At 37.5% G+C, this 23,965-nt stretch overlaps 1 protein-coding gene across 1 annotated transcript in view; it reads right to left on the bottom strand.

Moving 5' to 3' along the window:
* The window catches only part of ADCY8 (adenylate cyclase 8 (brain)), a 97,187-nt gene that overhangs the window by 33,761 nt on the left and 39,461 nt on the right, over window positions 1-23,965 (bottom strand). The window contains exons 6-9 of the mRNA XM_009700663.1: window positions 17,534-17,692; window positions 13,147-13,417; window positions 7,073-7,270; window positions 258-358 (exon numbers count right to left, since the gene is read on the bottom strand). Of these exons, the coding sequence (XP_009698965.1) occupies window positions 258-358; window positions 7,073-7,270; window positions 13,147-13,417; window positions 17,534-17,692 (729 nt within the window). The remainder of the gene's footprint in view (window positions 1-257; window positions 359-7,072; window positions 7,271-13,146; window positions 13,418-17,533; window positions 17,693-23,965) is intronic.

The raw sequence follows: 23,965 nt of genomic DNA, 5'->3' as shown, positions 1-23,965 counted from the left end.
ATTTATCTCAGTGGGAGTTCTGCTTAAAAACATGACAACATAATGTCAGTAGATGCTGCTGTCTCACATGAAAACATGTAGCTGCAGATAATGCGATGCAAAAGCAGTTAATATTGGGAAAAAAGTGAAACAATATTTCCGAACACTTTTGGGGAACAAGCAGATTTTATTGGTTCATTCCATGTCAATCCTAGCAATGTTACCCTGCTATTTCCCCAAGAGCATGTTCAGACATATAGTTATATTTCTGTATTTACCTGGAAGAAGGAAGTAAGCTTTGGATAGCGGTGATAAATACAAGAACAATAAATGCACACACCAAGTTTGATTTGAATACTTCATCCCGCATTTGAGAATACTAGAATGAAAAAAACACAACAGAAGAGTAAATTAGCTGTTAACCCACGCAGTAGTTTCATAAAGACTGACGCATATAGGAGACTTTGCGAAAATTAGCAGGAAGAGCTAATAAATCAATAAACCTGAATTTGTTTTTAAAAATGAAACAGAACAAATAAATCATTAATAAAGTTGCAAAATACTTTATCCAAGAGAGCAAAACTCTGTAATTTGCAACACAAAGTTGTTTTACTTGGTTGCTTCTTTTTCAAAATTATTTGCTTTAAAAATCCTCAGGTAGATACTTGGGGCTTGTGCTGCTGACTAGAATACTAAATACATAATAGCTTAATAAAACACTTAATAACCAGAGGAACCATGGGTTTCCTCACCTGAAGACAGACACTGAAGTCAGCTGCGTCACAAACGTGTCTCCATGCTTGCCAAACTGAGGCCATTCTGTTTTGTTTTTTACTTTTCTTTTTTAAGAAAAGAATGTAGTTTGGGACATTCTGTGACTATTTGGGGTGTGGGTCATGATATCTGTATCCTAACTCATCCAGAGGCTATGCACGAAGGTGGCAATATGGACATTCTTCAAGGAGAAAATGAAGGTATTATTACGTAAAAGACCATTTGAGGTGCATTATTTTTGTGATTTATTGGAAAAGTATTCTTCTCCAGCATATCAAACCACTGAAAAGGAGTAACAGATACATGGGTGAATCACGGTGCATCAGTTAAAATGAAAATGTTACCCAAGTCGTCAGCTGGTATTTATCACTACTAATTCCGTTAAAGACCAGTTGTTTACAGCAGATGAAGATTGGTCCATAGACATATTTTTGTAAAACTCTTTATCCTATACTGATACCACTAAATCTTCTTCACCTAACAAAAAATTCCACAGACGCCTGCCTCAGTCATTTTTCCTCCTTTGAACAGTAACTCCATTTTACTTCATCTCTTGCAGTTTTGAAGGAGCTAAGGTTTACGTGTGCAGAACAAAAGGAAATCAGAGTCAAAGAGATATCAAAATCTTTCTCCAGCAATTCAGAAATAAGGCAAACTGCAGTTATAAATGCCTAAAGAGCATTATAAATGAGAAAAATTAAAATCTATTAAGAAATACATCAGGAACATACACAGAGAGTTCAGCTATGAACTGCATTTTATAGCTAATTTACTCTTGAAGGAAGATCCTATCTAGACTTAGACTACATTCACTACATGGACATTTGGTAGGGATTTCATCTCAAATAGAAACATCTGGTCAAAACAGTCTCAAGCTCCTGAAATGGGAAAAAGGCTTCTCTTTTCCCTGTTCCCACTTGTTATGAGTAAGAGAGGGAGGTTTATTTGTTGGCGTCTCTCTTTTCAACGACTCTTCTGCTGTGATTATACCCTGTGTCTGCTGTTGGCAGTATCACTTTGACATGATTTTAGATGGTGCTCACAGGCGACTCCATTTTGCTGCTGGAAGCACAGAGGCACTGACCCTGATTTCATGTGAAGGAAAATAGAACTGCATCAGTCTGCTTAAATAACGGACCAGGTCTTTTTTTGGTTGCGGCACAAAAAGAACCAAAGGGAAAAAGAAAGGTACGTTCCTTCAAATATAACATGAAATTCCAACTGTTCCTTAGGGAAATTATAGCAAACTAATTGAATGAAACACAAACATGGAATTGCCTGCTGTGTTGAGCACTATGTCAAAAGGATGAATGCTGTGGTCTAAGGAGTAACAATGTTGTGATGAGAAATTGATAGCATCTCTGAGTCAGCACAAACACCAATCATAAACATAGTATTTCTGTAGCAGTCTGCTTCTTAATGACTTAGAGAAGTAATTGGAGGATAGCTAAGCCTCAAGGCACTTCCGTAAGTATGGGGAAGGCATGAAGCCAACTTGAGCCATGTAGAGTGGTAAGAAGAATCATCATATGACCTACTCTGCAATGCAAACCTTAACTGCCACATCCCACAGACCTACCTGCACTGGCATAGGTTGCTCATGGTGTAGCGAAGGCTCACCCTGCTTCCCATGGGGCTTGAGCCATTAGCCTGCACCGTTGGGGGGAACTGTTTATCTCCTGGCTAGCCCAGGCAGCTAGTAAAACTGAGCTTGCATAAGAAAGGTCATGTTTCCTCTGCCGAGCGATGCTGCTTATTCCTGACCTCTCCCCGCTTTTCCCGAGGGTCTTTGAAAGGGGAGTACCAGTAATACAACAGGCTTTATATGCTCACCTAGAGAAAGTGTTTGTGCACTAGGGAGGAAGGTTTTTGGTCTTAGCCTCACTGCTGCTTTTTGACTCTGATAGACCTTGTGGATGAAAACGGAGACCATTTTTTTTTTTTTTTTTCTTCAGAGCAATGGTGTTTGTGCCTCTGGAAAATCTTCTGCAGTACAGGGGAGGAACAGAAGAAGATGTTATCAGGAAGCCCAAGGCAGGAGAAGAGATGGATGAACTCCTGACAAGACCAAAGGATAGACACAGATGCAGTTGTTGACCACTGACGGAAAAGAAGGTGATGAACAGGCACAGAGGTTGCCCAATGTTTCTCTCAGGCTTTCCTGCCACTGGAAGTTTCTAGGTTGAAGGAGAGAGGTGAGGCTCATGTCTGCAAGAATACAGCATGCAGGAAGGGCAAATTTTTTTTCCTAGTCATTTAATTTCTATTTATCTCACCCATTAGAAATTCTGAAATATAGAAACTCAGATATGTAGGTCTAATAGTTCACCTAAGAAAACCTATACTGGGAAATTCAAAGCATATTCGATATTTTCAGGTATTTTCAGTTTCATCTCACAGAAAATATGTAGGCACTTCATCTCTAAGCCCAGTCTGATTTATAATCCCATACAAATATGCAGGAAGGGTTAGAATATCTTTATACAAATCTTTACATTGGAAACTTTCCTTAACAAAAACCATACCCATGTAAAATTCCCTGCCTTGTTACTATGCTTTATCCTGTATGAAAGCACATGGTACTGTTATTTCCAAGTCACTGCTATTAAGGTAGAGCATCATGATGTTATTTTTTAATTATTGGAAATAATCTAAAGTAGTATCAGATTTTCCTTACGAGCTACTACATATTTGGAAACCCTTAGTGTGTTTTTATGCTACCATTAGAAGTACTCTCCTGTGATGAGTCTTTTGTTCTGTCTGCATACATCCTATTCATGAAAATGACCTCTAGCAAAATTGAGAGTGAATTAGTCTCTAAATGAGATATCAAGTGTTAATGAGTGAAATACAGATTAGTAATGACTAGTCCATTTGGGTGAATAATCTATAAAATATATCAGGTGGGGATCCTGCACAAATCCTCTGAAAAGTGAAGTATTACAGAATTCATGTGGAAATATACATAATGCCTCAGGGAGATAACCCATTCGTTAATGCAACCCCTACTACTTGCTGTGGAATCTACATTTATTCTATCACCAAGAAGGACATAGAGCAACGAGATAAGAGAGGAGTGGGAAGATGTACCAATGGCTTAAACTGCTGTGATATACCAGTTGTTTAAAACATTGTAAACCAGGAGCTGTGCTAGCTCCCATGGTAGTTTTGGACATGCTGATGCCAGAAATTATTTTCTTTTTTACCTTTTGAAACCTTAAAGGAAGCAAAACAGCACTTCCATTACTAGAGTAAATCTGCTGTCTGCAGTTGTTTTGCAATGAAAAAAATCCAAAACAACCTAGACTGTTTAAACAGAAGTCCAGCATGACATTTCAGATCTATTCAAGTTACCCCAAAAGATTTATGATCCCATGGCAAGGTAGTCCAGTTACTAATGCAGGAGGAATAAATAAAGTTTATTGTTCATACGGTTACTCACGTCTCTGAGGTTTGAGGTACAGAGCATTAACATAATTCTCATTAAACAAGGTTAACTTAATGCTTCTTGATCCAGATCTCAGGTATGGGTACTGGCTGTTCTGCCTACTGAATAACCATAAAGTCTAGGGGAAGAAGTATTTACAGATAAAAGAAATAAATACTAGGCAGATGCCAGTGCCGCCTGAAAGTGTGATGGCTAAACATGAGGGCACAAGCTTTTACATAGGAGAAGTTACTTTACTTCAGAGCTACTTCTGACTTGAAGCTGCCACTGCACTAAACTGCAGCTGAGTGGCAGCAAATGAAAATGGCAGTGTGAGATGGGAGGCCCATAGACGTATACAGTCTACTTGCTTAACAAAGCTGCAGGGAGCAGCTCAAGATACTGATGTAGAAGGTCATTTAAGCAGTTGCAAAATGTTAATGGCTAGAAGAAAACATAATTCCAGACTGAAAGGTTAGGGGTGGGAAGAGCACAGGGCAAAGACTGCTGAAATAGCTTTATGAGACTCCAATTTAAATCTGAGTTTGTTTTGTTTTGGTTCCTAAATGGGTAGGAAGAAGGGAGAAAGTGATAGTAATATAAGATAACATGGAGGAAATAGCCTCTTTCTGTAGAAAAACAGTTCATGCATTAATTTTTTCAGGACTGCTTGTAAACTATGGTTTAACTCTAAGGCTATCAGGACAAACCTGTAATTACTGTACAGGCAAATGAGGAGGGAAAGGCCATGTCCCACATTGTCCCACAAGACATTGCCCCTGCCTATAATGAAGAGTAAACTATGAGTTTTCTTTTCTTAATCCACACTATCCCTTTGCATCCTGGTGCATTCCCCGTCTTTCTGTGAGCACACTCATGGTGCCCCAGCACCCTGAACACAAGAAGGAGGTTGCTGGCCAGCAACTATCCAACTGTTAGAGGTGGATGAACTAGAGTGAATAAAGCAGTGTTGATATTTTTAAAACTTTACTCCCATGTAATGCTAAAACCCAGCCCAATTTAGAGGACAGAAAGATTCTGTCTACTTTACTGGAAGGATTTTGTGTTTCTATTGCCTGCACTTGCTGGTTGGGTCTCACATCTAAGGAAATATTGAATGAAAGCACCACTTTCAAACATTGGAGCACAGTTTTCCATTGGAAATGTCATACCGACAAGAAAATATATCAAAAGTGCTAAAAATGTTGACTTTTAAATAGATTTCTTGTCATCCAGATGCAATTAAAAAATTATTAATATTTAAAATCTGACCTGTGCAATATGATGGATTAAAGTATGGTTCTTTTTTTTCTCCTCTCCTTAAATCACATGTAAGTGAAATTCTATGATTTCCCCATAGATTTTCTTTGTGGTTGGTAATTGTGAAATCTAAAATGACAATAAACTTTATATTCTGAATACAGGATCTAATTCTGGGCAGTGTCCCTTTACTCCCCCCCATGTTCAGGACTCATTTTTGTTAAATATTAATGTGAGGCAAGGTGAACCATTGACAAATTTGTTTATTCGGCAAGTTGTTTGTGACCAGGTTGTTTCCTATTTTGCACAAAAAATTTCTAATATACCATCCCCCGCCTTCTAAGTTATATGCTATTTTGTCTAGACTCTTTCACTTTATCTTTTGACCCTGTGCCTTGAAAAGATTAAAGATTACTCATGACTTTCGGACCTTTAGATAGTAATTCACAGGATATCAGAAATCTTGGCTTTTGCTTCCTCTGGATCTCTTTCAGCTTTTCAAGATGACTGCACTGAAAGAAACATCTTCATTTCTTCTGTTGCAGCAGTAGTGGCTAATTCAGCTTTGGGGATTCTATCTTGTGTCTCAGTGTCATAAATATCCTCATGGGGAAATTGAATCTTTTCTTTTTTTTAAAATGAACATTTCTTTTTCCTTCTACAGGATTTCTTGTGAAATAAGGGCTTAGATATACTGCAAGCAGAATTTTTCTTTTCCAGTAATTTTCATTAAGCTCTCACCACTAAGACCATCTGAGGACTGATCTCCCATAAGTCAAGTAAAAATGTCTATTTTACAGTGGAAGTTAAAGTGATGACAGAGAAGTGGGTCTCCATGCTTTCAGTTCCCCATTATTTTTCTTTCTCTTCAGTCAAGTGCACATCCTATTGCAAACCTGCTGCTACTGCATTGTAATAGCATGCAAGTCAATGAAATAATTTGAGATCTGTGCAACCCAATCTCATGTCATCATTTGACAAGGAAAGTTCTCCCACTGCCTTATCTTTTTTAACTTATGATTTTTACCTGGATGTAGACTTAAGCAGAGATTAGTGAGATCATGTTGCTGTTGAAAAGCAGCAAAGATGAACAATATTTACCCCTAAGAAGCAGACCTTAAAAAAAGTATGTTTAAAATAAAGAGTTGACAAATTAATTTTGACTTGAAATAAACCTAGCGGCTGCCTAGAGGACATTAGATGGATCCTATGAATAAATGAAAGAAACTTATCTATATAAATATAGATATACGTTTTGAATAGAAGTGTCAGTTTATTAATATGCTCAATCACCGTTTGTATCAAAGCAATCTATCATATGACTGTAAACTGTTTGTACTCAACACAAAGTGAAATCCAGCAAATCGTTGTTGTTTTTAGAAGCAGAGTTTGCTCAGTGTAAGCATTTTCCAACAATGAAATGTCATCATTGCAGCATTATAACACCTGCATCGTGGCACTGTCTATTATGACCTCTATCTCAGTCTCAACTTCTGAAAACAGAAACAAAATGAAAAAGAAAAACAAAACAAGAAAACAAACAATGCATGCTAGAACCTAGAGCTTCTCTGCTTCAGTGGACATTTATTACAATTTGAGTTGCAAATAATGCAGCTACCAGGACTCAGCTACCTTATGCTCCAGGCTGGAGTCTTTAAACATCAGTGAAAAAGGCTTGATATGCTCTCTTCTCAATTTATCGCCACTCCGTAAGTCGATGGTGTGCTCTATTCGCTTGTTAATTTCCTCAGGCCCAGACTGGACATGCAAAGCTTGTGCAAGATGGTTTGGAAGCAGATTTATTGAATTTCTTGTTAGGGCAGCCAGAGTCTACGGGAAAGCACATGCAAACAGAATAAACCTGCTGGTCCCCTTGGGTTAAAAATGCAATGTTTTAGATCATGTTGCATTGCAAACTGTTACAGCATTCCATGCAATTCATTCAATGAAATTTATAGAAGTGTAAAATAATAAGTCTGTTCCACTAAACACATACAGTACATTAAGAGGAGTACTTTAATACCCTCTTTTATACAGACTAGGAGGTTTGCTGCTGCACTGAACATTAGGACTACATTCCCCTTTCCAGATTCTACTAATTAATTATTAGAGCATGCATGAGGGGAGTACACACCAAAATCACAGCAGGGTATCTAACTCAATGGTGTGTTTTAACAACTAATAATGGAAGCTAAAGAAAACAGAAGTCACAAAGCAGGAGAAATGATGATTTTCTTGATCTTAAAGTTACTGGATGTGTTAGTTAAGGAACAGATCTGTTAGTCAGGAGTGAAGAAGGTGACATTTCTGATTACTTCATCATGGGATTTCAAATAATATGTTCTTCTTCACTGCCGGTATATTTCAGCCAGTCTAGATTACAGTTAAACTATATGAATTAATTTAACTGTAATTCATATTATTATTTTAAATATTGTCTCAAATGCATTATACCTTCGGTATTTCATTGACTAATCAAAAGAAAAAAATTAAAATACTTTTGCACAGCTTTGCTAAGGAAAGCTAGCAGAGATAGTAGTATCAAGGGTGCTTCACCTTCAGGAAAGAGGTAGAGGATTATTTTTGCTTTCATAAAAAGAATAACTGAATCCAGTTTCATGGTATCATTTCATGACACAAATCACAGTGAAGCAACACTTTCCCATTTGAATGGGAAAATAAATTCTACTACCTGTGATATTCCCAAGGGTTAAGAAATGTTAATGAATGGAAAGGATATAAACCTTCATACATCATAGCATAAGACTTTTCAGAATTATTATGGACAAGAAATACACTTCTGCTTGAGAAAAGTTATCCCATAGGTCCTTGCTGGAAAGATCTTCTGCTATATCTTCTGCTGGACATTGTTGGAAACAGGAGTTTGGGATAGATTATCACTAGATTTCTCTGGAAAGCCAGTTCTTTTGGATCGTAGGATTATACACAGTAAATTATATAGGGAGGTTTCCCTTGTTCATATTCAAACTACGGTCAGCAATTACATTCTCATGAATCTCGGAGAGCACATTAAAACATGGGAAGGGTCTCCGGTACCCACTGTCAAACCCCAAGTGACAACTTCCTTTACAATCCTAAAATAAAGTCCATGGACTCCGTAGTCACAGATAGTATCTTGTTTTCTCATATTCCATCTTTTGATGAATAATTTAAGAGCCCAAAATACAGGCAGAAAAGAATATCAGGATTGAAATCTTCTGCCTATTTAAGTGAAAAGCAATCTTACTGTTTGCTTTAGTAGAAAACGGACTTCATTAGAGAAGGTTTGGCAAACCATTCTACTCAAATCTCCCCATCTTCTGTCTAGAAAATCAATATCATCAACATTTGGAGGAAAAAACAGTATCAAGGAAACTTTTTTGATACTAAAGTTTCAGATGTGCCTGAATCCATATCATAGCCTTGGAGCTAAGGCAGAAACTCTAAGATTAGAACAAATCCCTGGAAAATAATCCATTGAGTCAGCTGGATAAATACTATATTACTGCACACTACTTTAGTTTAGGTATTCCTCTCTCTTTTAAACTGAGCTATGCAGAAAAGTTATTATCAATTTGTAGTGACTGAAATCATATAATTGGTTCTGAAGTCGCTGTTAAAGGACAAAATCATATCAGATACTGCTATGTGCATTAATTCCTCAGAATTAGTTCATATTGCTATATTGCGACTGGAAGTGAGGGTGGAGAAGGTCCCTAATGTTTTAGCTGGGCATTATGTTTTATTTACATGAGGAGAATCAATTCAAATCATCCTAGTAAGTGACTACATTTTGCTTTAGGTTATATTTCAAAATTTGATAAATAAGAAGAATCGTCTTGCTGAATGTATGAAGTGGTTTACAGTTCATGGTAGATGAACATGATGTACTATCACCACTATGGCAATGGTGTCAGTAGTATCGGTGCAAAAATGGACTTTGAAGTTGCATTTATTTCCAGAGGATAACAAGAAAATTCATATTTAAGTTTAGTGGAGTCTTCTCTCTCTGACACACATACACATACTGAAGAAAACTGCTTCCCTGTAGTTAGTAATAACAGCAGTGAAAAATACCATGCAAATTATTGTCTCAAGCGTATGTTCTAACCACATTTTGTCGCTGTATCCCCCTCTTTACGCTACATCTTTGTTATGTGTTATGCTGACATAAAGAAATATTGGTTCTCCTTATTACCTCTCCTACACTTTTGTGAACAGCTATATGGAAGATGCGGTTGTGAATTTTACAATGGGCTTTTGAACTTTCCTGATGCTGACAATAAGCATTCATTGTACAGGAACACATACAAGTTTCTGTTAGGAAAAAGCGTAGCCAAAATTGCATCTGAGACTAAAAAACAGGATGAATTAAAACAAACAGATAATAAAACTCCAACTTTAGAGATATTTTATAGATATTTTAAAAAGGTAGCTTGGATTAGATTTTGCTTCCTTCCTGCAATGATTTCATGCAACAAATCCAAGCATCCTCACCTCAACAAGAAGGGAATTTCTTAATCAGTACTGTGTAGAAAACTCTAGGAAGGCTTCAAATTACTTTTTTTCATACTATAAACACCAGGTCTTGGAGGGAGATAGGGAAATACAAGGTCACATGTTTAAAGAGATAGGATGCAGGTAGGATTTGGTTCAAGAGGAAGAGACCCAAATGAAGATGTCTAAACTTCGATTATTGGCAATACATACTCTGGATACTTTCAGTTGCCCAATCATATGCAGCTGTGGTCAGCTGAGATGCCCTAGGGTATCCTGGACAACAGTTTGGAGCTAGGACATATGGCACAAAACTTGTGGGACCCCCATGCACTGCTGCTCAGTGGTGGGGACCAGCTGGCATGTGCTAGGCTATCTCAAGTTGGAACAGACAGACACAGTTAAGAAGCTGAATCAAGCTCTTAGCACGTTTCAGCATAGGTGTTTGACACTGAGACATTGGAGTCTCTTACCTGGATTCTAACTGATAGTCCAGATGATCACAGGTCTTTTATAGATCCCTTGTCATATGGATGTTTTTGTTTTGAACTGAATTCAACCCTGTTGTTTATACTTGTCTGTCATCTTGGCAGTCTTTAGGTATAATTTTTATGGTAACTGTTAAGAGTCATTGCAACCACCACTAAAATATGCTTATAGAAGACATAGACATTTTAGTATGATTTTTTCCTAATTCACAACATTACAGGCCCATCAGATGCCTCCAGCACCACCACAGTGACCATATTATGCCTTCAGCTACTTCTTTTGTAAGGCCTACTTATGAAATCCAACTTCATCAACTATTAATTTATTCCAGAGGAGGAGGCCTTCACCCTCTTAACATGAAATAATTTCTGTCCAACTTTCTTTGCTTTAAGAAAGAAGCCCAGACACTTGTTCATATAAGAGAAAACTCCATCTATATTGGGCAAGGTCTGAATTTCAGAGCAGGCACTTGCATCCTTGGTTTACCTCACCATTAGAGCTAAGGCATATGGTGCTAAATGTGCTGTAGACATGTAGGTTTTGTTGATGTCTGTGACTGTGTATATAAAGAATGGCTATTCTGTTCCTTACTCATATCAACACATCTTCAATTCACTGACTTAGGCTGCCCATAGAAAATGAGTTTGAGTTAAAGAATACGGATTGTGATGAATTTGAATTGGGCAAAAACCAAAGACTGCCATTTCATATTCTTCCTGACATAACTACAGCTAAATGTAAGAGGTGGTCAGAATTGCTCAAATTTGTTGTAACTTATATTGGGTAAAGAAATAATTTAAAGGCTATTGGCAAATATTCAAACACATGGAGTGAGCCATTGTTGGGTTGCTGCTACTTGGATTTTCAATGTCTGCTGCTGCCAGTGACCTTTAGGCTACATAATTAATGCTATTAAATGCACACACGTCTGGAAAAAGCTACTATATCCTAGTATAATTTAAACCTGTCATCTGAATTTTAAGCTGAAATACATTATTTATGAGCAATAATGCCTATTGTCTCAACTTTAAAATTGAAAATTGCATAATAATTGAATCACACATTGAATAGCAGATTTTTAAAACCTTGTCTCCACCAAAAAGCTTATTGTAAGCTGTGTAATATAAAATTATAGTGATTTCCAGTACAAAAACAAGTTCTTAAAAAACCAGTGAGAAACTATTCTAAAAATGAATTTTTTTTATTGCCATAAGACAAAAATCTGCTTTAAAAAAACCTGTTTACTTGTACCTATTTAAATGATTTTCATGGGCTTTTTACTACTGTATTGGGTGGGAGTTGTTCAATAATCGAATAAAACCACTAATCCTTTATTTCATTGCTCGTCCTTGTTAGTACCAAGGTCAGATTTAGCTGAGAAAATGATCAACAAAATGACAGCCTACTCTGCATAGATTTTTTGGTCTACAGAAATTGGAATGTCTTCAAGGGAAAGAAGAAGAAACAAAGAGAGATCAGAAAGATATTTACAGCAGCATGCACCCATACTTCTATTCCTAATGAAATGAGAATATAGAGACAGGTAAACAAAATACAGAGAATTGTAGAAGGCAGTGTACATGCAGATACATGGACGTACAGAACATATATAAAACAGATGGTTTATATAACAGCAAATTATGCCATGCTCCAGTTCAGTTTGAAGAGATGAAGACACTGCCATGGGCTGATTGATTGTGAAGGCTTATCACTTCTGAGAAGATTTGTAAGAAGCAGAAGATGGTTGACAAAGCAAAACCTCCACACAACAATGCTTGAAGTTCAACAGACAGTGCAGACAAGTAGGACTAAAGATGTGCAGCAGAAGAAAGGATATATCATGTCATTATAGATCCCTCAGAAAATGGAAGAAAACTCCAGTTGCCCTTGTTTCATGAAGACTCATCAGTCTTTCAAATGCAGTGAAAAGAGTGGTGTCTGAGGGCATTTTAACCTTTCCATCTTTAGTTCCTCTAAGCAAGCAGATTTCACAAAGCAATTTTTATGACTACAAAAATTACTGGTTCCTAGGATGCTAGCAATTAGCCATGCAGTGCTTTTTTAAAAGATCTGATCAGGAGCAGTTATTATTATCTCATATTTCTATTGAGCTATGAAGACCTTAGAGTCTAAGTCACCTGCTACTGAACCTTAATTGTGTTTTAGAAACTAAGTTTTTAATAGTTTTTTATTAAAAAAAGAAAAAAAATGTGAAGAATGGAGAAACTGTTTTCACAAGGTGCTTTTTTAAGCTAGATCTTTTTTCTTTCCCTTATATGTCAATAACCTACACCATGCTTTTTCCTCTAGCAAAATGTCCATTCACTCAACCCTTTACTTTGATGGCAGTGTAGTCAAGCTATGCAATGAGGTTCACAGTCTGCCTAGAATGTCCCAGCTTGTTTAGTAACAATAGCTATACTTCTAATTTACTTCTTTATAGACTGGTTCAATTAAAACTAAGCTGTGTAGTATTTAATTTCAGCTGGAAAAAAAAAACAAAACCAAAACCGAACAACAAAACCTCTGGTCCACTAGCATTTTCCCAGTTTGGGTACGTGATTTATTTCTGCCTTGAAACAATTTGTTTAATCCTCTGCTCTTTCAGTACGTATTAGAACAAAGGTTAAAGATGAGATTGTCTCCTCTGAGGCTTCCATTATTGAAATGCACTCAAGCATGCGTTCGTACTTGATGACATTGAAGGAAGTTTGACTTACATTCTGTTTTCCCACTATGTTATCAAATGGAAGTTCAGGGCTCCAGGATCCTTCGGTAAACGTTGCTCCACTGTTTCGCCTGTCGGAGGAGCTGACAGCCTCTTTCACAATATCTTCAGGTAAAGTCAACAGACTCTCCTCAGGTTGTTTAATTAAATAAGTCTCAATGTTATGTTTCCTCAAGAATTCATTACGCTCTTTGCCATGCCCTTCTTCAACTTTATAATCCCCGTTCAGGCAGTCCAGAGTGGCTTTAGAGATGTGAATTCTCCTGCATAAGTGAAAGAAGCAGTAGCAAACACTGTGTTCTAGAATACATAGGTAAGAAGGAGTTTGTGAACTCTGCATCTTTTTTAACATGATGGATAAATAGAAGGTTTTCTTTTGTATATGATCATTTCTATAAAGAAAAATAAATAGTGTATTTGACAAACATGAACTTCATTTGAGGACAAATAGTCTCAAGACATGTTTATATCAGTAGGATCTCATGAATGCACAAAGTCCTGTCACAGGAAAGCACTTTTATATTCACACTTGATACCTTTACTCACAGTAATAGTTTAATGGGAGACCTTCCTGAGTAAAATACTATTCAGAGTGAATGAAAATTGCCACTTCAGCTAAATACGGTGAGAGGAAAATATATGGTATTCATTAGAGCAGTTTATGCGAAGCTCTTTCATTTCCTTCAGTTATCTGAGGTAGCTTAGACAGTTGAAATTAGTGGTCTGAAGAGAATTAGGGAAATAAGGAAACTACACAAAGGCAAGTGAGGTGATAATTTTTAGTAAGACTAAGCGATGAGTTCAAAAAGAGTTTGGAAAAGTGAAGTTGAATTTAGGAGATGACACACAAAAAGTTCAAATTTTGCAAAAGCATGATAGGGCTTTGGATGTCTTCCAATCAAACCTGGAATGTCTTGCTTATTTCTATTTTTAAGAAATCTTCAAGTTCCTACATGTAGGGTAAATTGCAGACACCTCTAAAACACATCTACATGGTTAGCCATGCTATACTTTGTAATGCAACATCATAAATGCAATAAGAGGAGATATTCATCAGACATTTATCTAACTCAAGCAAATAAATGTAGTCATTCCATTAAAATCGGCTCGTTTTTCAAACTTGCGATGCACGGCACTTTCTGAAAGTCAGACTTGCAGGCAAATTCCTAAAATTTGGAGTCAGCTAAAATTCTTGATCATTTCTTGATGACACATGGTGAGGCATTTTTCTCAGGCACCACAAATTGGCTTATCTCCACTGAAGGAATAGGTCCTTGCACGCCCCTTAGGAACTTTCTTCTAGAACTTAAAGGGTGCCACTACGGAGCTAAATTGCATAAAATACTGATAGAGTAAAACGCTATAAATGCATGTATGATGTGCATATATTGCCAGAAAATAAAGTGCTGGTTGTCTTTAAGCAGTGTGAAATGCCCAGGAGTATCAGAATTTGGCGCAAACTGAGTCTATGTGGAGTATTAAATATCAGTATCTAATTAAAAGATCAAAACTTTGTATCTATCTCAGCCATTTTTCAACCTGTCTCAGCTCCCTTCTGAAGCCAACACAGGTTTTGTACAACTTTCACTATCTGAAGTCATGCTGTTATGATGTCTGTATAGATTAGTACTCTTTTGTAGCCGAGTGTCAGTAAAACTGACAATAAAAAACAGTAAAAATAGTTCTCAAATACAAGCAACTTTTGGCCTGGATTTTAAAACCAGAGCATATAACCTCTTAAAAAGATAATGCATTTCCTAGCTCTTAGAAACCCAAATAGGCTAAAGTGATTTAAATAAAGTACTAATTTAAAAAAGAAAAGGAAAAAAAAAAAAAAAAGAAGAAAAAGGGAAAAAAAGAAAGAAAAAGAAAGTGATACATTAGTTTCCAGGGTGACTATCTTTGTGCTGAGTTTCAATCAATATAATTTAGGAAGATTGCATTATAAAGCCCTGAAATATGGATTTTGTAATGGAAATGATAACAGCTTGAACTACAGTATGGAGCTGGCTATTGATGTCATACCCTTAAATGGATCAAATACTAATAAATAGTTGGTAGATTAAAAATATTTTCTGGTTTCACCTTTTATACCACTTGCTTAAAAAAAAAATACAGTGGAGAGATATCTTTCTAATTTTATACAAATACAGTAAATTGGGAACCTGAGTATTGAAGTAAAAAAGTATAGCCTGTCCTACTGTTGAAAACAAATCAGGTCCAAAGCTTTAGATGATACCTGTCATTGATACATGCTGGAAAAGTAATTATTAGCTAGGGTTTATGCCAATTCAGTACCCTAGATGAATACCTAGATACACCAGGTGAAGACTATTAGAAGATGGGGTCCTGGCAGAAGACTGTCCCAGAAATAACACTGTAGAATCTTACATGGTTTCCTTTTCAGGTGTTGTGGACACATTTTTTTCCTCTCAGAAAACTGGAAATGTTTACTTTTTCTCAGAGCTCTTGAGTGCCTCTTTCCACGACAGCTGGGCTGCCCGCTTATGCACCTTTACTCAGGGGCAATCTATCCCTGCATCACCCATGCTTATGAGGTCTCCGGGTGATATGCAACCGTCGAGGGGAAGAGCTGAGCCCCTTCTCTCCCGCTTCCAGACTGGGTGGAGGGATGCTCCCCATCCCGGGCAGGCGAGCTGCCTCCCTCAGCTGTGTGCTCAGGAAAGGGCTGTGGTTCATCTTTGCTCTTGTTTCACACTGTGGGAGCAGGATCATTCCTAACCCCAGGGCAGCTTTCCTGATGAAACAGAGGAAAGCAGTGCAGCTCTGGGAAGGGGAAATATCTCAGTATTATGGCAAGTGGGGGGATTTTAATGCTGGCAGCAGGGATAAGTAAGGAGAGGCTGAAGTGAACTTAACTGCTCTATTAAATCTGCTCTGCACGCTCTGAAAACCTGATGTAAATCACTGTTTTGAGAGACTTAGTGAATTGCTGTCACAGACCAAAATGTTCTGTTGGCAAACTGATATACAAGAGTGGAAATCACTCTGCTCCAATAGACTGCAACCTAGCCAGGCATTTTATCAACAGCAAGGTGGTGCATTCTCTGGGTTATTCATTAATAGCTGTACTACTTGCATGCATTAACAACAATAAACTGTATTTTTTGCGGGTGTGGATGGTGAAACTTAGATGATTGATTTGCTCATGTTAACAAAGCAGCATGTGACCTTTCTTAGTCATCTGGGGCTATCATATTGGATAAGCAGCAGGGAAAGAAATTTTCTTCTGCAATCTTATACACTGGTGACATATGCAGAGTATAGAAGCTGTTTTCAGAGCATGCGATATTTCATTTTCTGCTGATTCTAAGAATATATATTAGCATAAAGGTCTACTATGAGGAATGTTGGAAGGGGCCCACATTTGCAAATAAAATATAAAGCAAATATCTTTCTAACTTCCTGGAAACAAGACAGGTCTGACAGATCCTGGTGTGTGTATAGGGAGTACAGCACGTGACTCAGATTTGATGACTTAAAACCTCTCTCACTCAAGATAACAGCATCACTTAGACTTTTTCTGCATAAAGATGTCCACTGCTATTGCTTATGTGTTTCATGGCCAAAAATTGAACAGTTGTAGGGGATCTTTTGCTATATCTTTCATCAATGGAAGGTGGACCTGAAAGTGAACAGAATATTCCTGCAACCAGTACCATTGCTACAAATTTAGGATTTGCAACTTCCAAACTACTGTGAGATATAGGCCACGTCAGGCAGAAATAACATTCTACCTTCCAGGTGAATCAGCCACCTCAGACAAAGAAAAGCTAGGCAGCTCAATGGAAAACCATATATTTTCACATATAGACAAGTTGACATAAATGTGTCAAAACATCTACTGAAGCACCAAATTATTTAGAAGACTTCCTAGAGAGCCCACTGTCCGTAATGTCTAGTTATTAGTGAAATGACCTATAAACCCATAATTCTTCCCACATTTTGTGCATTGTGAAATAAAATAAATTATAGCCTTGTGCCTCAGAACAGCATTTGAATGCAAAGGATGAGAGAATGAAGCCTGGAAAAACTCTAGGTGTGGTCAACACCTAATTGGGAAATTTGGGCTACCTGTGAGTATTATATGGGCTGAATATAACCACTGGCCTTTTTCAGGAAGTCATAGCTGGCAAAGATAAAAGAAATATTTTTGTCTTTTCCAATGCCTTTGTGAGCTGACCATTTCTACCTTTTTTGGCTACAGCCTCACAAATCCTTGCCAACCGCAAAATAGCAGGGGGAAAAAAAAAAGTCATAGTTGACGAAATAATGTAAGACAGTTAATCTGTAGGCAAAGTTAACAGTGTACTGCGTTGGCAATGTTTTCTGACTGTGAGAAATACACGTTGTCTTACCCAGGAATTCCACCTGACTCGAGTTTGTTTGCGATATCCACATCCCATGACCAGACATCAAACTGCCACTTTCGCAGGCCCAGCACTCCACACAGAACTGATCCCGAATGTATCCCTATTCTCATGTCAATGTCATGCTTTGTTCTTGACCTAACATATCTGTTAAACAAAACAAAAAAAAAAAAAAGAAAAAAGAAAAGACAAGACTCGTGAAAGTATATGCCATGGTTTTTCATATCTTTTAGAAAAGGGTACGATATAAAATACAAAGTCAATTTGTTACAAAGAGCAACTTAGTCTGTAAAATGAAGAGACAAATTTCTAGGTACTGAAGTACAGGTAGTGATAAAATGACTCTAAAAGCCAGATTATCATTAAGTGCTTAATTGCATGCACGATTCAGTGGCACATGTATTATTCCTATCAGATAGAAAGAGAAAGATATGGAGAGAAAAAGACGTCTGAGTGAAAGGATTTTGTTGGACTCATTGAGCACTTTAGCTTGGAATTATAAAATAGCATTTAAGAGCATTAGAAAAACTATTATCATCAAACTTGCATATACATTTATATTCTATTGTACTTTTAAAAATAATTTTCAATATTTCAAAAATGTTACTTTATTGACTGAAATTTTCCAGAGTTGCTTTTTGTCCAAAGGTGAACTATTTTCAGTAAATTTGGCCAGAACACCATTTGTTCCTTTATGATAATGGCGTGAGTCTAAAATCAGTTTCTTTCATTCTGTGCGATGGCAAAGAGCATTTCACCTCTCAAAAGAAAATATATGCGGGTATATTTATTAACAGTCTCAGAAAAGGGACTTTGTCCCATCACTGTTTTCAATTAATACGTCTATTTATTATAAAGGGAATTTTACTGTATTAAAATAGTATTTTCCTTTTCTGTTATGAGACAACATATATCACTCACAGCCAGAGGCACCTTACCTAGGACTGCTTCTTCCAAATTGATATTGAGATACTCCAGCACATCACCATAGGAAGCTCACAACTAAAATAATTGAGGTGTATCCATCGGGATGACAAAGAGAGCACTTTTCCAGTTCTGCTTGTGTGGCAACAATTGCTTGCACCAGAAATACTGTTAGAGTTAGTGTTCATTAATATTTGAATAACACGCTCAGGATAAGAAAAGCGTGTTGCTACTGCTGGTCTACAAACAAGGTTGCTGTTCTCTGTAAAGAGTCCCAATTCTGCGGTCACTGAAGTCAATAGCAGCACAGCAAGATCACACAACAGAGCAGGCAAAGAATAAACAGCTCTATTTCACAACTCTGACGCTAACTACTGTTGCCTCAAATGCCTCAGTCATGACCTTGACAGACCCTCTCTAGAGGAGAAAAGGGTAAATTGCTTACTACATTCAATACTTATCCTTTCATTGTTGCAATGGTGCACTAATTCAGTTTGTGGGGGAAAAAAAAAAAAGAAATAAGAGTTTTAAGATGGAGAGAAACTAGTCATATAAAAATGTGAGGAATTGAAAACAAGCAATTCATCTTTATTTCCCTTTCCGGCATATTTTGAAACCTTGGAGGAAAGTATGCATATAATAAGTCCCACTGCAGTTGTTTGCCTACAACCAGATCTGTTCATCATATCAGGAAGCTAAGATATTTCAGATATATAAAAGGAAGAGATTTTTAAGAGTTAATAGTAAAATAATAAAGAAGAAGCTTTGAGAAGGGATTTATCTGTGTTCTGATACTCTGAGTTTATAGTTTTCATTTACAAATTTCATTATAGCTTTGTAAGAAGGAGAGCTTGAAATATCAAAATTAAACAATCGCCTGTCTCTGGAAGATGGGGCATGGAACCAACACCTCCACACTGAAGTGGTGCCTTAAATGTTGTGAGAACAGCTAAGAGAAGTCAGGGCACTGTAATGTGTAACGTATTTTGAAGAATTTTTATAGATATACTACAAAAATATCTGAACTAACACTCGTAAGTCAGAGGAATTGCACAACTCCCTACATGATCGTTTCCCCAGTCTGAGTTTTTCTTTCATTGAGACTAAGATAATTATTTCTTATTTTATATCTGATTTCCTTATCTTGAAATAAAAAACTAATTCAATCCAGAGAAATAATTGAGCAAAAAGCTTTTCATTGAAAAATGTACACAATAAGAGGACCTTAAGTTTAATAAAATGGTCTAATATCATATATTTATGTAATCTCTCTATCTACATATATATACACACAGTCTATTAGACCAATTTAGATTCTAATTATCGTAGTATTCAATTGCTAATAAATACTAGTATTTAACATTGGACAAATACTAGCATTGGGCAATCATCAACGGCATGGAATTTAACAAGTCCAAATGCCAAACAGAGTAACATCAGGCACAAATCTAAATTGGGAGAGGAGTGGCTGGAGACAGCCCTGCAGAAAGGGATCTGGGGGTGCTGGTTGACAGCAGCTCAATGTCAGCCAGCAGTGAGCCCTGGCAGCCCAGAGGCAAACCCCATCCTGGAGTGCATCAAACACAACATCACCAGCCAGTCAAAAGAGGTGATTGTCTTGCTGTATTCAGCATTGGTGCAGCTCGCCTTGAGTGCTGTGTGTAGTTCTGGGCCCCACCATTTAAGAGGGATGTGTAGGTACTTGAATGCATCCAGAGGAGGGGAACAAAGGTGGTGGAAGGGCTGTGAGGAATGGCTAAGGATTTAGGATTTGTCTAGTTTGGAGTAAAAGAGGCTGAGGGGCGACCTCATTCCTCTCTACAGCTTCCTGAGGAGGGGATGTGGAAGGAGGTCTTCTCCCTGGGATCCAGTGGTAGGACATGTTGAAATGGTTCAAAGCTGCGTCAGAGGAGGTTCAGACTTGTCAGGAAGCATTTCTTTACTGAAAGGGTGGTCAAACACTGGAACAGGCTTCCTAGAGAGGTGGTCGATGCCCCAAGCCTGTCAGTGTTAAAGAGGTATTTGGGTAACGCCCTTAACAACATGCTTTAACTTGGTCAGCCCTGAAGTAGTTAGGCAGTTGGACTAGATGATTGTTGTAGGTGCGTTCCAACTGAACATTCTATTCTATTCTATTCTGTTAATTTTAAATATTATGAATCATAGTCTTGTATTTATATCTTACATGGGAACTAACGCTCATGGATCTCATTGGAGAGACCAGGTACAAATGATGGTGCAACTGAACAATGCATCCCTTTGTTTCCAAAATGTTCACTAAGGATTGCTGGATTTTAACTTCTCCTTTGTCATAAAAATGTGATGACGGCCTGAAAAGGCTTTGGCATCCTCAATCAGCCACATAGGACTTCTGCATTTGTTTGAAACCCTTACATAGCTGTGCAGTCCACATCACCTCCTGCATGACACTGCAGACTCTTATCAAGGTCCTACCTCCCTTGCCTTATCTGTTGTCTTTCACAACCTTTCAGCAACTTCTTCCCATGTGCTACTCAGGGGATATTTGATCTCAGCTCTTCATCTGCAGTGTGTGCATTTGGCTACCTGCCTGCATCCTTTGACTGAGGGCGGTTCTGTTTTTCTGTCTGCTGCAGTGCTGGTGCATCTGCAGGGCCTTATTGTCACATCCTCTCTTACTTGCCCCTCACAGCAATGTGCTCCTGTGTTGATAGGTAGGAAACTAATTGCATGAGGGCATCTGACTGAAGCATGCCACAGGCAGTCTGAGATATGTTTAAACAGGCCCTGTCCAGAACATGAATCAAAGCACAACAGCAATCTACTCTTGCTCCAATTGCTTTGCTATTTGCAACGCAAGACTGAGAGCAGAGCTGTTGAGAACCTGTTTGTGGAGACATTAGTCTTCACTGAACATTTGTTGTAAGGTTTTAAATTGAATAAAGAATAAATGGTTGTGGTTTAAAAGTGAGGTGGTTGATTAGTATGTAAAAAGCCATGAAATTATTCTTTTTCTTTAAAATTTTGAGTGATGTGGGCTGAAACAGATTTCTGAGTTATGTAGAGAAAGAGGCTTCATTATCTTCAAATCCAACTCCCTAACAGCCAGACTGCCACATACTTTAGGAGGTCTTGTTTATACACTGCTAAAGAAAAAAGCAATTAAAAACTTTGAAACAACAAACCCTGGATCATCTTCATCAATAGGGGTAGTTCTCATTTATTCAGAAAAAATTTCTCATAAATAATAACATACACTAGACATTGAAAAAATGGAGTATTCATTTTGCATAAGCTCAGGTGTTCCACATCTTTTAGTTCTTGTGTCTCTTAAATTTATTCAACTATCAATGAAGCTTCGAAATAAAAAAATTTATTCCCTTCAACTGCTTTACAGTCTCTCTATAAATACTTTGACAAAGCGTATGCATGAAGCTGTATTGTTGATGATCTATAAAGGAACCCTGTTTACCTCACAAACTGTCTGATATCTTAGCCAGGATGAGGGAACTGTGACTGGTGCTATTCATACCATTCATCTCATTTCAGACAAGTCAGTGATAAAAATTTCATTGATTTTAATTGGATCTTGGCATTGCCTTCTGGCCAGCATTCTTTGATGGGTATTTGAATTTTGTGCTGTTAATCAGAGTCTTTCCTATTTGCATGTAGAAGGTGAGCCAAAAGTCAGAAATCTGCTTTTCAACCTTTTCTGTAGCTGCCAAAATGCTTAATGCCCTGGTATTCACACCTTGCAGGTTCAGACAGTGACACACTGGCTACATCTGTGCTGACCAGTTTAGGTGTGCAAGGTTCTGACTACGCTTTGAGATACTTAACCCCAGAATGTTTTTTTCCTGGTCAACTAGCTCTCCCACAACCTGTTCCTGGGTTCAGAAGTTTGTATGTGATCAAGACTGAATGTAACTGCCTAGTTTTGGAAGCAAAAAGAGTTGAGAAGAATGAAGTTGGCCAGTCTGTGCCACTTTTTCTTGGTAACAGCTAAGATTCCCTGGGTTGTTTAATTTATCCATCAAAACATAGCCACTGTCATACTCTTGCAGATGTAATAGCAAAGTCTACGTATTCTGGTTGAAGTAAATAAGTGTCTTAGCTGAGTCTGCTTTGAGCAGACTGGACTAGTGATCTCCTGATGTCCCCTCTGAACTGAACTGTCATATGGTCCTAAAGTCCAATTACATAGAGAACTTTTTGTTAGGACTCAACAGATTTGTGGAGTTTTCCTAAATGAACTCGATTGCTTTTTGGTGCTGACATGAGAGGGTGGTAAGTGAACTGAGGCAAGTGCTCTTTTCAGTGTGACTCTGGGAACTGTCATGCTTGCGAAGGAGATAGCCATTATTTTTAAAAAGCTAGGTAACAGGATGCACCAAACTACTGAACAGTTTGAAGAATACAGCTCAGGTAATATGACTTATAAGATGTAACGCTTTGTAGATGGACTTTACTTAGCATTGAATTTACAATCTAAGGTAGATATTATCCCAAGAAGCCAGTTTAAAATAGCTCCAGGGTGAGATTACCTTGGAATTAGAGCTGGATTCCAATGGCAGCAGAAACTGCTATCTGGAGAAGTTTCATATCATCAGACTTATCATTAATATAACCCACTTGCTCTGAGTTCAGATGGATACTCTAGCAACATGGAGAGAGTTAAACCACTGCTGTATTCCTGTTTCTTACGTCTATCTGCTCTGAGAGACAGGAAACTAATATAGCACAAGGGACCACAAACATTATTTTTTTTTTTTTCATCACCACACAGAAGTGAAAGTAAGCAAAAGAGTTTGATTTTCTGAAGCATTATTCTGTCTTTTGTGAATCAGGGCTCATTCCATTGTAGGCTGAGCCTTGTATCTTATAGAAGAAATAATCTGTGGAAGGAAACCAGAACTGGATCAATTATATCATTAATTATATAATTAAATAATGATTTATTAATCATGGCCTATGAAAGCAATTCCTGGCTGTTTCTCTGTCTGTATAACTTCTTTAACAAGCATTGATCATTTCATGATTAGTTTTTTTAGTAACCCAACAGATGAAGTTAAAAGCCTTTTTTTGTGCTAAAGGCAGGAAACCTGCCAGGTCAGTCAGTGAGATCATCTGAAACAGTTGTGGTGTTTTGGGGTTTTTTTCTTTTTTTTGTGTGTGTGTGTATCTCTCTATGTTTTTTTATTTTATTTTTTTTCCTGTCTCGTGAATTCATGTTAATATTAGCAGTTAATTACAGACTTTTAAGGAAGACAAGATGTTATCTAATTTCTGGAGGTTAGCTTACATTATATGCTGGCACTATTTTTTCTGTCATAATAATTACTGTTTCAGCTGGTATTTTACTGGGAAATAACCCAAGAGATGAAACCGCTCAGAACTCCTTGATTTACGAAACAAATATACCAGTGTAAAGGTTTGTTTGAATTTCCACTGTTATGTGGATTGTTGTGAGGTTTCCATTGCTATACCACGTGAGTCAGTCCTTGAGGGGCTGGGCCT

Source organism: Cariama cristata, unplaced genomic scaffold (assembly GCF_000690535.1).
Source record: "Cariama cristata isolate BGI_N322 unplaced genomic scaffold, ASM69053v1 scaffold3075, whole genome shotgun sequence".
Lineage (NCBI taxonomy): Eukaryota > Metazoa > Chordata > Aves > Cariamiformes > Cariamidae > Cariama > Cariama cristata.
This window is presented reverse-complemented; position numbering and strand designations above follow the sequence as displayed.